The sequence below is a fragment of the Mobula hypostoma genome, chromosome 6 (assembly GCF_963921235.1).
Source record: "Mobula hypostoma chromosome 6, sMobHyp1.1, whole genome shotgun sequence".
Taxonomy (NCBI): domain Eukaryota; kingdom Metazoa; phylum Chordata; class Chondrichthyes; order Myliobatiformes; family Myliobatidae; genus Mobula; species Mobula hypostoma.
Window position 1 is genome coordinate 124,638,185 of NC_086102.1, and position 13,805 is coordinate 124,651,989.

Sequence of the window (13,805 nt, forward strand, 5' to 3'; positions counted from 1 at the left end):
CTGGGGTTGGTCTTTGTCCACTGTGTCTACCAGCTCGACATCCATCCATGGAAGTCCTTCATCTACGTTGTCCGTGGCCTTTGAACGCAAAGCATGGAATGGAGGTTTGGACTCCAGCCTGACCTCTAGTTCCCCACATCCATCCTAGACATTAACCTAACCCTTTTTTCCCCTCTCTGATCCCAAAATCATCCCTATGAACTTAAAAAAACTAAGTCTGAGCCACGATCTCAACAGACAGCGCCATCTTGACTGGAAGGTAGATTCAAGATTCAAGATACAAATTGTTTAGCGTAATATCCAGGACACAAGTGGAGAAGAATGAAATGATGGTTACTCCTGATTCAATACAGCACAAAAAAAGCATAATAAAATAAAAAAAAACACAATAATAAATAAAACACAAAAAATATAACTATACAAGTTACCTCATATACATAGATTGATTTTATGTTCAAAGAGTAATACTAGGCACAGGAATGCCTGTACATGCAGTAATAATAAAGCAGTGGTTGTGGTGGGTTACGGATGGAAGTGTTGATCAGCCTTATTGCTTGGGGAGAAGTACTGAAACTGTCTTTGAAAGGGAATAAACAGTGGACGTTTTGGGCCAAGACCCTTCATCAGAGTCCTGAAGAAGGGTCTCGGCCCGAAACGTCGACTGCTTATTCCTTTCCATAGATGCTGCCTGACCCACTGTGTTGAAGATGTCCGTCAAGACATGTGTTGGTGCACAGTCTCTGAGTACTCAGCCTGAGATGTTGCCTGGCCTCGCAGCCTGAAGGGGGTTGACTCTCTGCAGAGTCCTTCTCACATCCTGCTGCTGATACAGACAGTGGCTGCTCACCTGGAAGAGAGCTAGCTGGCATCATGTTGCACGGCTAGAAGTGGGCATAAAAGTGTCAGGAGGGAGGTGTCGCTGCTGCACTTGACACTGAAGGTGGACAGGTTAAAAATAAAGCCCTACACTTATTAGCGCTGTTCATGACCTTAGTTACTTTTCAACCATTCAAGTTTAATCACTATTTGTGCAGAAAGGTGTTGTAACTAGTGGAGCTGCTGCCTCTCAGCTTCATCAACTGGATTCAATCCTAATGGAGGGTCTCTGGCCACAATGTTGACTCTTCATTCCTCTCCAGAGAGGCTGCCTGACCTGCTGAGTTCCTCCAGCATTTTGTGTGTGTTACTCTGGATTTCCAGCATCTGTAACATCTCTTGTGTTTACCCTAAAAGTTAGTCGACTGCTGTAAATTGTTCTTCCTGTACAGCAGCTGAGTGGAAAGCTTTGGAGAGAGAACAGAGGAAAAGTTAAAAAATGGGAGTGATGTACAATGTTTGGTGTAGTCTCAGTGGGCTGAAGGACCTTTCTCAATGCTGCACAAACCTATGAAACCCAGCAGATAATTTTGACACTGAGCACCCAAAAGCTCATTGTGATTATGTCTGAACCATCTGGTTTGTGGTGCTAATGCTTACTGTGGCATGGACCACGAACATTCATGTCCTTTAAAATAGTGCCATGGGTTCCTTGGAGCCACTGGACCTGTTGGTTGAGTAAAACTGTGGAATGACAGTCAATGCAACTTTGAGAGCTGGCGGCATGCAGTTTAAATCCCAAAGCGTTCTCACCTTTGTTTCAGCTGCAATCATTGAATTTGCTCGCCTACAAGATGGACGCAGAAGTTGTTTGCAATATAAAAACTATAGTATTTTTTGTATATTGCACTGTAATGCTGTTGCAAAACAACAAATTTCATGACATGTCAGTAATACTAAACCTGATTCCGATTCTGATTCTAAAGATTTAAGAAAACACATTACCCTGCCTCCTTCCGTGTCCCCCTAAAATTTATGCGGCTGTGTTCAAATTTGTTTGTTCCCTGCGTTTTCCTAAAGTTACGGAGGAACTTTGTATTTTAAGTTCTTCCATAAAACATGTAGAGCAATTAGGCCTAGAAGCACTGAGCCAATCCTGTGTGTCACAGTGGAAAGACTCCTCCTTGGACACAGGGTCAGACTTCGGGCGATGTGATGAGATGAGAAGTATTACCACTTGCTCAGCCATCTGCAGTGACATAAGCGGTCTTGCGGGCTGGCAAGGGGTGTGGTTGCTCGACATTAATGGAACAAAATTTTAGAAAGAATCAATATTTTTTAATTGGCAGATTTTGTGGAAATTATGCAGTGTTGGCAATCTTACTTCCTCAAAACTCTAAGGAATGACGTAGTGTAAAGATACCACTGCTTGACATTATCTTAGATGACATTAACCCATGGGTGCTCAAAACAGACTGAATCAACACCTGAGTGACAGGAAATAATCTGCTTTTATATAAAGAGTATACATGGCTGGAATAAAAAATAATCGAGTCTGTAATTAATAATAAATGTTTATAAAAAGAGAAAACAAAACCACTCAGTGAGATGGGAGAAGAGTTCCCCAAATCCATAATCCCATTACATTTTTGGCTTTGTTGATGAAATGACGCTCAAGGTTGTTTGTTAACATTTTAATTGCCGCCCGCGAGGACTTGTGCAGAATTTCAGTATCCGGCCAGTCTGCGTCACCTCATGGTGCAGTGGTGTTCCGACACCCCACTGGAATGATCAACAAGTGATCAACAGCAGTTCTTCTGAACGGTAGCCAAGATTCTGTGTTTTACATCTCAGTTAGAATTATTATATTTGTAATTAATTTGTGTTATCCATTATTCTTTAATAAAATATCCACATTTCAGTTGGTTTCTATGCCTTATGAACAGAAAACAGCAAAGGATTCTTCAGATATAGTTAGAAAAGTCAAGCCGATGTCCGGGTAGAACCCTTTGTCAAAAACTTCTTCACATTTTCATTAGATTAGCAATCACACAGAGCTAGTCAATTCTTCTGTGCAGGAGATATTTCAACTCTTAATAAGGACGATTGCAGCCTGCTGCTTGCTCCTGAATCTCCATTATTCTCTACCACAATTGTAGTATTTCAACTCCCTTGAGAGCCGAGCTTTCAAATATCCACCTGAGGATATTCTGAGCTTAGCAAAGTGCTGCAGTTGGGCATCCTTCACTGTATCATCACCATGGACAAGAAGGAAGATTTACTGAGCTAAAGCTAAAATTTCTTAAGCTACAGATGCAAGGCGGGTACGCAGGGAAAAAAAGTAGTGAGACACAACAAAGGGCTCAGCTTTTATCCAGGAAGTGAACCTTGGTATTTTTCCCCATGGTAATAATGTCAAATGCCAGAGGACATGCATTGAAAGTGAGACGGAAAAGATTTAAAAAGAGGTGTGAAGGGAAGTATTTTAGTTAACATAGAGAGAGGTAGCTGCCTGGAATGGGCTGCCAGGGGTACTGGTAGAAGCAGAACCGATCATGATTCTTAAGAGGATTTTAGTTAGACATATGAATATATTGGGAATGAAAGGATTGCGGTTCCTTAAGGTTGTCATCGCCATTGAGGAGGGAAGTGGAGTTGAGCTCCATCTGCCTATTAAATCTCTCAATGGTGTGCATCTCAAATGGCCTCTGACAACCAGCTCCTGGCCTTCACATGTGGCTTAGCTACTAAGCCCAGCAAAACAGACATCCCACGCTGCAAAAACTCATTTCAGGGAGGTAACACCATCAATTTGCGGGAGACTTCCGGGAGAGGTGGGACGTCTGCAATAGAGTAGCTCCTTAGCAGCTAGCCAGATAGTTTAAATAACGTTAACTATGCTAATGAACGAATGACACCTGTTAAACTCACCTCAACATGTCTTTTACAGTCTTAACCCACCATGGGCAATAGAAAAGTCACTGTTGCAAACAGTGCAGTGAGCAACACTGTCATTATTTTTGACCCCTATTAGGCAGGGGTACACTTTAGTGTAGTCTGGGGTGACGTACGTTTTATATTTTCTTTTTTTGGAACACTCTCCCATGGCGCGCTCTCGCTCGCTCTTTCTCTCTCTCTTGTGGTCACTCTCGTGCTTTCTCTCTCGCTTGCTTGCTCTCGCGCTCTTGCTTGCTCTCTCTCTCTCGTGGTCGCTCTCGTACTTTCTCTTTTGCTTTCTCTCTCACTTGCTTGCTCTTGCGCTCTCTCTCTCGCGCGCTCTTGCTTTCTTTCGTGGTCGCTCTCGCGCTTTCTCTTTTGCTTTCTCTCTCGCTTGCTTGCTCTCACTCTCTCTCTCTCTTGCTCTCAAAAAAATTGATTTCCGTGATATCACATATAATTTGCGGGTATCAGGGAGCCACTATTCATATGCAGGAGACTCCCGGAAGAGCCGGGAGAGGTGGGATGTCTGGAAAAACCATTTCTATTGACAGGAGAAGGGGCAAAGCTGGGCTACTGGCTTCTTAAAAGCAGTCACTTTGGGAGAATGGGGCTTGTCAGGAGTGGTTGGCAGCTCATCTAGAAGAAGGATAAGAGCATAAAAATAGAGCATAGTCATTTGGTTAGCACAAAAAAAATTAGCAGAAATCTAAACTACTGCCACTGAGGTGACCGGGTTCAAATGTAAATTTAAAAAGCTGAAGTGGTTTTTGCTCTTTAACGAACAGGCTGAAATTTAAGTAAGTTAGCTGGTCTTTGAATCAGTCCTTTGGGGCTGCACAGTGGAAGAGTCAGTGGAGCCACTGCTTCACAGCTCTGGTGACGCAGGTTCAGTCCTGACCTCTGTGGTGTTGTCTGTGTGAAGTTCGTACGTTCTTGCTCTAACTGCACAGGTTTCCTCCGAATGCTTCAGTTTCCTCCCACGTCCCAAAGACAATGAGGTTTGCTAGTTTAATTAACCTCTGTGGACTACCCAAAATGAGTTGTAGAATCTTGGGATGGGAGGTGATGGGAATGTGGGAAGAATAAAATCGATTTAGTATAGGTTTAGTGTAAATGGTGCTTAATGGCCAGCATCACTCAGTGGGCTGAAGGGCCTGTTTCCGTGCTGTATGACTCTATGTTCCTTCGGATTAAGTATATTTTGTTTACAGTGACTCCTTAATTCTACCCACAAATTAAGTGAGGTATTTAGTCAAAGATACAGATATGGTGGAATAAAAAACTTGGAGTAATTGGTCTCCTCCTGTTTCCATGATGTTATAAGCTTTTGTACTATTGCAAGTTCCACTCAAGGTGACCACAACTCAATTACAGCCATCTCTCTTTTTCTATAGCTCTCTCATTATAATGATTTCATGGTGGAACACTGAAACCACATGTAATGGATTAGTTAATCAGGACTGAATGGGTCATCATAAAAAGACAACCAATCACACACTGAAAGCTTCTCACAAACGTAAATTGTTCTATTGCTGCATCATTCAAAGGCCAATCAAATTGTCATGAAAACCTGTGCAATATCTCAGAGGGAATAGATTTTCAAGTGGATGTTTCTGTCATTTAGAGCATAATAATCAGTGACTGCAATTTGAAGGGGAGGGTGGGGAGAAAAAGTGGATAAGATAGCATTTCTTTTCTAGCCTGTTGGTGTCAATTTTCTTGCTACCGCTTCCTCTTGGTAAATTTCTAGAGGCACCCACGACCTTACTTCAACAGCTAGGCAGTGAGCGACAGAAGTATTTTGGAACTGGGGAGGTGGTGGCACGTGTATCTAGGGTGAACATCGATCAAATCTGTTCCCTCTGCCCCCAATATGATCCCGGAGATGAGTGAGTGAGAGGTGAGAGCAACTTAAGAGCAGCAAGATGGCTAGTTTAGTTCCCCCTTTTCACATTCAGAGACAAACTCCTACCACCCTGGCCAAAATTTGTCACTCAGCACAAAACAGTGACTAGATGTGGGCCTATGACTAACTCACAATGCGTACAATTCACAAGATGAGAGCGTATGGTTCGAGTCCTTTTGTTGAACTGTTTGACACTACCTAGAGTTACATAGAGACCTAGGAGTTTAATTCTTAATCTCTATGTATTTCTCCATCACAAAACGTATTTGAACCCTAAAGAAATACAATTTTTTATTTAATTACAGTTGGAGAAACCATTTTTAATTAAATGTAATTACCAAAGCCCTCTAAAACTGACATTTATGGTCATCCTATATATTTTAATCCAGCGGTATGACATCATTATATGGTATCAGGAGGCTGATAATTCCCTGAAACACACTAAAAGGCATCTCTCAGCGAATGGAGAACAGGCTTTGAAACTAGCATTCAGCCTGAAATCACAAATTACATCTTGCTAACTATCAGATATTAAAAGAAGTGTTTGACATATTAAAAGGGAGATTATTGCTGGTTTGTGGAGAGGTAATAAATTGGATAGCTGGGATGAATAAGATGTGGAGTGATGTCATCTAAAAGAGATATCAGAAGACTTTCAACTCTTGATAATTACAGAGACTGCTTTCTTGAGAGATTATAATACAGGAGGATAACAATAAACATTCAGTAATTATCATTCACAGAAATTGGTCAACATCTGTTGCATTCGTAATGGTTTTTGTTGGTTAACACCTTAATAAGTAGTAGAAAACAAGCAAAGTTTCAATCTTCTGAAGTCTGCACAATGGCTTGGCAAAGATCCTCTTGACCGGAACTTTGCAGGCCATTCGAGTCTTGACTTGGCACTCATACCAGTAATATAATTCTTCACAGCACAGTTGAAGGTTTCCCTATTTGTGAATGGCAGACCTGCTTAATATATAATAAATGAATGCTAGGAGAATACCTAGGAATGGATGCAATGATTACATTTGGATCAATAGTTCAGGTAATGTCTCTTTATAAACTCATCTGAAGGTTGTGATTAATTTCCTGCCCAATAGCATTCCACTAATGCAGTTATAAGGCATGCTGCTTTTAATTTTATGCAGGGGCTCAGTTCCATTGCAGCCTTGGCAACTTGATTGTGAGATGACGTTTTTCAAAAAGACATGTCAACAATTACATTATCAGGTTCCTACTCTGGCAGAAGTATCCGCATTGTAGGATTGATTTTGATCAGTTTCTCTGTGTAGCATTATCAGAGATCCTACTCAGATTGGATGGCATTCTAATTATTTATTTTCATTCTTGATTCAGGGACACGTATCTATTCATAAAAGGGAGGCAAAGTGATCATTATCTGGCTGTTGAGAGAGTGGTCGGTCGAGGTCAATGTCTGTTGAAGTGTTGCCTTTGTGCGATAAAGCAATGCCTGGGCATCACTTCATCAGTCCCTGGCTAGACAGCTGCTGTCATACCATTCTTTTGTCTGGGGTCTTGATGTCGACTATCTTGATAGGGGTACCTATATCGGTCTGGGCTGCTCTCTCGGTACTCCACCTTGCCTTGGTCATGGTAGCGAATCAGCTTAAAAGTCTGTGTTGGAGATGGAGGCACATCATGCCTGTGGGGTCCCTTGTACTGAGCAGGCGGGTTGTACATAGCCTCCCGCAGCCTGGCACTGCTCGGGTAATCTGGGATCCTGGGATCCAAGCGGGCATCAGCAGCACTCCGTGGATAGTTCCCTCGATGTGGGTATCCTATGGCGTGGCGTTGTGCACTCAAGTATCTGGGAGGTTCTCTATCACCGTAGGAACCTCGGAGCTGATATTCCTCTGGTTCTCCAGGAATATGCCTAGAAAAGTCAAAGTCAAGTTTATTGTCATATGCACAAGTAGAACATAGAACAGTACAGTACAGGCTCTTCAACCCACTATGTTCTGCTGACCTTTCAATCTACTCTAAGATCAATATAACCCTTCCCTCCTACATAACCCTTCATTTTCTCTAATCTATGTGCGTGTCTGAGATTCTTAATGTATTGGCCTCTACCACCACCCCTGGAAGGGCATTCCATGAGCCCACCACTCTCTGTGTAAAAACACTTACTTCTGACATCCCCCAAATTCTTGTCCCCAGTCACCTTAAAATTACACTCCCTTGTATTAGCCATTTCCAGCCCGGAAAAATATCTCTGGCTATCCACTCGATTTATGCCTTCTATCATCTAGTACACCTCTATCAGGTCACCTCTCATGCTCCTTCACTCTAATGAGAAAGGTCCTAGCTCATGCAAACTTTCATGTATGCATTGGGACAATGAGAAACCTACTTGCTACAGGACCACAGACGCACAGCATCAGATACACAATGTTCACAAGAAAAGCAAATTAAACATAAATTATGCACACTTTTTACAAGAAAGAACACAATTACAACAAAAATAAAATACAAAATCCATTGTAGAGCAAACTGATCATAGTGTTCTGATTATGGGTTGTTCAGTTTGGTTTAAGAATTGAGCAGTTCAAGGGAAGTAGCTGTTCTCAAACCTATAGTATGGGACTTCAGGCTCCTGTACCTCCTGCCTGGTGTTTGCTGTGAGAAGATGGTATGGCTCGAATGATGGTGATCTTTGATGAAGGCTGTTGCTTTCTGATGTAGCACCTCATGTAGATAGGACCGATCGTAAGGAGGAATGTGCTCATGATGTACATTATGGCTGAGTCCAGGGTGTATGAGGTGTCAGGGACCGGTAGCACCTCTGGTGGGGAACATGTCGCGTCCTTTTCAAGGCGATTAGTCCACCTTTGGTCCCCACCTGTGGCTCCTTGTAGCTGTTTGCATGCAACAGCGGCCACACCCCGGGCAACGGCTTCGACAAACCAGGTGAGGATAGCCGATGGGTCTCAAACCTTCGGTGAGATAGGGAGTTGCCTATCCCAGCATGTGAAGACAGACTCCGCCGGATTGAGCAGACGAGACCCATGGAAGGTCCAACGGTCAAGAAGACGGTCTCTGCAAGCGTCGTGGAATGTGTAGAGCAGGACAAGACACAGAAGATGTCCTGGTCATCCACTGCGCCTAGTCCTATCTCCAGCCGTTTCGACTCTTGTCTTGCCACTGGATCCAGATGGGAATTGGGAAGAGCGAGTGAGGCTGACACTGCGCAAATTTCCCTCTCTTAAATCCAAATCAAGCACTATTCTCGACATCATCACGCCGGCTGGTGGCGCAGTGACATCAGTGCCGGGCTCTGGAGTGAAGGTTCTCGAGTTCAAATCCAGGTCGGGCCGCTCCCAGGCACGCTTTCTATCCATGCTGGGTTGAGTGTCGAGCTAGCAACTCGGCCTCGTAAAAAGTACCAATGGTGTCGAGGTCTTCATCGATGATGATGGACGAACCTTATTATGGCTAAGCCCACTATTTTCTGTAGCTTCTCATGTTCTTGCATGTTTGAGTTGCTGTACCAGACCATCATATTTTCAGCAGTGTGGTTGCAGACATGCCAAACCTCCTTAAGCTTCTCAGCGAGAAAAACACTGGCACACTAAACAAAAGCATTTGGTTTTACATATGACTTGCACAGCTACAGTCCCCCATCTCCCCTGAGCTAGCTGACCTGTTCTGGTTCCTGAATAGACACTGGCCATAGATAAGAAATGGCTCAATTTGAAAATTATACTGTGCTATGCACATGACATTATGGCCTCCCTCCTTCTTGTCTCTGTCACCTTCTCCAGCCTTCGAGCCACTTGTGAAGTGTGACTTTACCCACTGTGTCACTGACAGCTCTTTCTGTGTTGCCCAGTTTTTAGGGCCTGGAGACACAAGAGTAATGTAGTGGTTAGTGTCATGCTTTATAGCGCCAGTGATCAGAAGATCAGGTTCAATTCCTACCGATGTCTGTACATTCTCCCCGTGACTGTGGTGTTGCCTCTGGGTGCTCTGCTTTCCTTCCACATTCCAACAGACTTACAGGTCAGGGTTGGTGAGTTATGCGCATGCTACAATGGTGTTGGAAGCATGGCGACACTGCAAGCTGTGTTGGTCGTTGATGCAAACGACACATTTCACTGTATGCTTCAAGCAACACACACAAAGTGCTGGAGGAACTCAGCAGGCCAGGCAGCATCTATGGAAAAAAAGTACAGTTCATGTTTTGGGCTGAGACCCTTCAGCAGGAAACGTCAACTGTACTTTTTTTCCATAGAAGCTGCCTGGCCTGCTGAGTTCCTCCAGCATTTTGTGTGTGTTGCTTGGATTTCCCGCATCTGCAGATTTTTCTCTTGTTTGTGATTTGATCAATGTATGCTTTGGGGTTTCAATGTGTGACAAATAAAGCTAATCTAACCTGAGATTGTGGGTGGTGAAATCTGGAGCAACAAAGTGTGAGCTGAACTCAGTACGTAAGACAGCATCTATGGAGGGTAACAGACAGTCCATGTTTCATCATCTGGACTGGATAGAAAGAGGGCAAGTGGATGGGAGGGGCGGAACAAGAGCTGGCAGATTGATCCAGGTGAGGGGAAGGGTTGATAGACAGATGAGGCAGGGGGAGAGTGGGAATGATGTCGGAAGCTGGTAGGTTCTGATAGGAGGGAAAGGTGGAGCGTGGAATAAAGGGAAGGAGGGGAACCAGTGAGAGGAATGCATGGGTGATGGGAAAGAGATAGGGTGAAGAGGTCAGCTGGACCAGGAAGACGGAGCAAAGAAAAGGAAAATCAGGAGAAAAGGAAAAGGGAGTGAGAGTTCAGTTCATGCTGCTAGGTTGGAGTTTTCCAGGTGGAATCACAGGAAAAGCACCTGTAGAAATGTTGCACTGACCTGAATATTTCTTTCATTCAATCTTTATTCTGATTTAATGGAGGGAAACTATTGGTTGGAAACTGTTAGATGGGTACAGCAAGTTGGGAATTTTGCACCAACTGGGTAAACTTCAGAGGCAGTACAGTATAATTGATATGATTCTTAACTGAGAGAGACTTCTGAAGCTAAGGGTCATATAGAGTGTTTAGATGAAGGGAAAATGAGGCATCATTACTGGTGATTAATTGAACAAGATGTCCCCGGCATTAATTCTTGTAGCTTGAGGAAGCACTATTTTATAGCATGGTGTGACAATCCTGAAAGAGCATATGATTCACATAATATACACTCAGTGCCCACCTATTAGATACCTCATGTGACCACTCATGGTTTTCTGCTGCTACATCCAATCCACTTCAAGGTTTGACATATTGCGCATTCAGAGATGCTGATTTGCACATCACTGTTGTATGCAAAATTATTTGAGTTACTGTCACCTTCCTGTCAGCTTGAACCTGTCTGGCAATTCTCCAGTGACCTCTCTCATTAACAAGGCATTTTCACCTGCAGAACAGCCGCTCACTGAATGTTTTTTGTACCATTCTCCGACAACTCTGAAGACAATTGTGCATGAAAATCCCAGGAGATCAACAGTCTCTGAGATACACAAACCACCCTGACTGGCACCAACAATCATTCCACAGTCAAACACTTAGATTACATTTCATCTCCATTCTGATAGTTGGTCTGGATAACAACTGAACCTCTTGACCATGTCTGCATGCTTTCATGCATTGAGTTGCTGCCACATGATTGGCTGATTAGATATCTGCATTAATGGGCAGGTGTACCTAATAAAGCGGACACTTAGTGTAGATCTATATAATGTCTGAACACCCACAACACACCAGACCATAGTAGAGTTTAAAAAGTATATCACTGATTATAGTGATAATGGACACTATCATCAAAAGCAGAGATAGCTATTTATGCTATATACAAGTATAGACCGAAACTCTTTGCTCCCCTAGGAGGCTAAAGAAATTTGGCATGTCCCCTTTGACCCCCACCAATTTTTATCAATGAACCACGAAAGCATCTTATCCTATGTATCGTAGCTTGGTAAGGCAATTGCTCTGTCTGTGACCATAAGAAAAGCAGAGTTATGCACACAGCTCAGCACATCACAGAAGCCAGCTTCCTCACCATGGACTCTGTACTGCCTTGGTAAAGGGGACAACTTAATCAAAGACCCCACCCACCCTGAAACATGTTCTCTCCTCTCCCATCCTATCGTGCAGATGATAAAAACTCTGAAACCACGTACTAGCATGCTCAAGGATGGCTTATATCTCCTGTTTTAAGACAATTGAATAGTTCCCTAGTACGGTCAGAGGCCTCCTGACCTCACAATCTACCTTGTTATGACCTTGCACCTTGTTGTGTGCCTGCGCTGCAGTTACTCTGTAACTGTATCCTACACCCCTTCGTATTATCTCAATGCACAGACATGAAGAAATGATCTGAATGGATGGCATGCAAAACGAACCATTACACTGTTGAACCAGAGGGGATAACTTCCCCCAACTTCACTTGCCCCATCATTGAAATGTTCCCACAACCTATGGACTCACTTTCAAGGTCTCTTCATCTCATGTTCTTGATATTTATTGCCTATTTATTTATTATTTCTTTCTTTTTGTATTCACACAGCCTGCTGTCTTTTGCACAGTGGGTGCAGTCTTTCATTGATTCCATTACGGATTGAATCTCAGGGTTGTGTATGGGGACAAATATGTACTTTGATAATAGATTTACTTTGAACTTTGAACAATAATAAAATGAATATCACGTTTAATTATCATTCAAGTTTAATTTCCAGATTAGCCAGGATCTTATTGAATGGCGGGGCAGGCTCAATGGGCCAGATGGCCTACTCCTGCTCCTATTTCTTATGTTCCTGTATTATTATTCAACCATACACATGAATACAGCCAAACGCAGTATTGTTTCTCCAGGGCCAAGGTATGAAACCCAGGACCATTAGTTGAACACAGCACAAAGCATATCTAACATATATAATTGCAACAGCAGAGAAACATGGAGTCATAAAAAATAATAACCAAATTCCCTGAGAGTCATGGCCTGTAGGTCGATGGTGCAAGGGATATTGTCCAGGACATGCAGTATTCTACATTACCAATATCCAACAGGGTCTCATGAACACAAGAAACATGAGCAAGGCAATCATTTGCACCGTTTGTCAGACCGCGCACCGCCTTCAACGCAGTGTAACAGACAGCAACACGGTGCACCACAAGTCCAACCCCACCTCTCTGGAGCAACCTGCTGGCAGATTAAACATGCAGTATTGATGACCTTAATCACAAGAAGACACCAAAGGCAATGTGGTCTTGCGGAGGGAATGTCATTGAAACCTACCAAATGTTGAAAGGACTAGATAGGATGGATATGGAGAGGATGTTTCCTCTGGTGAGGGTATCCAGAACTAGAGGGCACAGCCTCAAAATTGAGGGGCAACTTTTTAGAACAGAGGTAAGGGGGATTTTTTTTAGCCAAAGATTTGTGAATTTGTGGAATGCTCTGCCATACACTGTGGTGGAGGCCAGGTCCGTGCGTATATTTAAGATGGAAGTTGATAGTTTCCTGATTGGTCAGGGTATTAAAGGTTCAGGCAAGAAGCCAGATATATGGGGTTGAATGGGATCCGGGATCATCAGCCATGATGGAATGGTGGAGCAGACTTGATGGGCTGAATGGCCTAATTCTGCTCCTATGTCTTATGGTCTTATGATCATAAAGAAGAAGTAAAGGACGAACAATTACCCAGGTTTTTGACTAGAGAGGCTGCTAGAACTGTGCACGCTGCCAGTCAAGTCCCAAGGGTGCTGAACTTGAGAGTTTCAACCTGTATATGAATATAGAATATAAACAGCTGTGGAGGTTCATCTGTAATTTGAAGGTTTCCATGATCATGGAGTATCCTGCTAATTTCCCCCTTCCCTATGTCCTGGCACAGCTACAGGTATCTATTATTGTAATGCCTTTGAAGGATATTGTTTACTCATTTCCTTTGATACATTTCATTGGACACCTGCCATCCTTCGTAGAGTACGATAAACAACTGATCTTTTATCTTGCCTTAAGATTTTATTTTGCTGCCTATGACTACACTCCTACTTGTTACTCAAGTGGCCAGTTTGTAGGAGCTCTCTGCTCTCTTCTGGATGGCACCTTTGGCTGGCAGTTTTGACTATGGTCCATATGCAGG

General features: G+C 43.2%; 1 protein-coding gene across 4 annotated transcripts in view; it reads right to left on the reverse strand.

Moving 5' to 3' along the window:
- Window positions 1-2,372: 2,372 nt before the first annotated feature.
- Window positions 2,373-13,805, reverse strand: part of LOC134348367 (partitioning defective 3 homolog B-like) — a 1,227,036-nt gene continuing 1,215,603 nt past the window's right edge. For all 4 annotated transcript variants that reach the window (XM_063051617.1, XM_063051616.1, XM_063051618.1 and 1 more), the window contains one exon: window positions 2,373-7,559. In XM_063051617.1, the coding sequence (XP_062907687.1) occupies window positions 7,163-7,559 (397 nt within the window). In that variant the 3' untranslated portion in view covers window positions 2,373-7,162. The remainder of the gene's footprint in view (window positions 7,560-13,805) is intronic.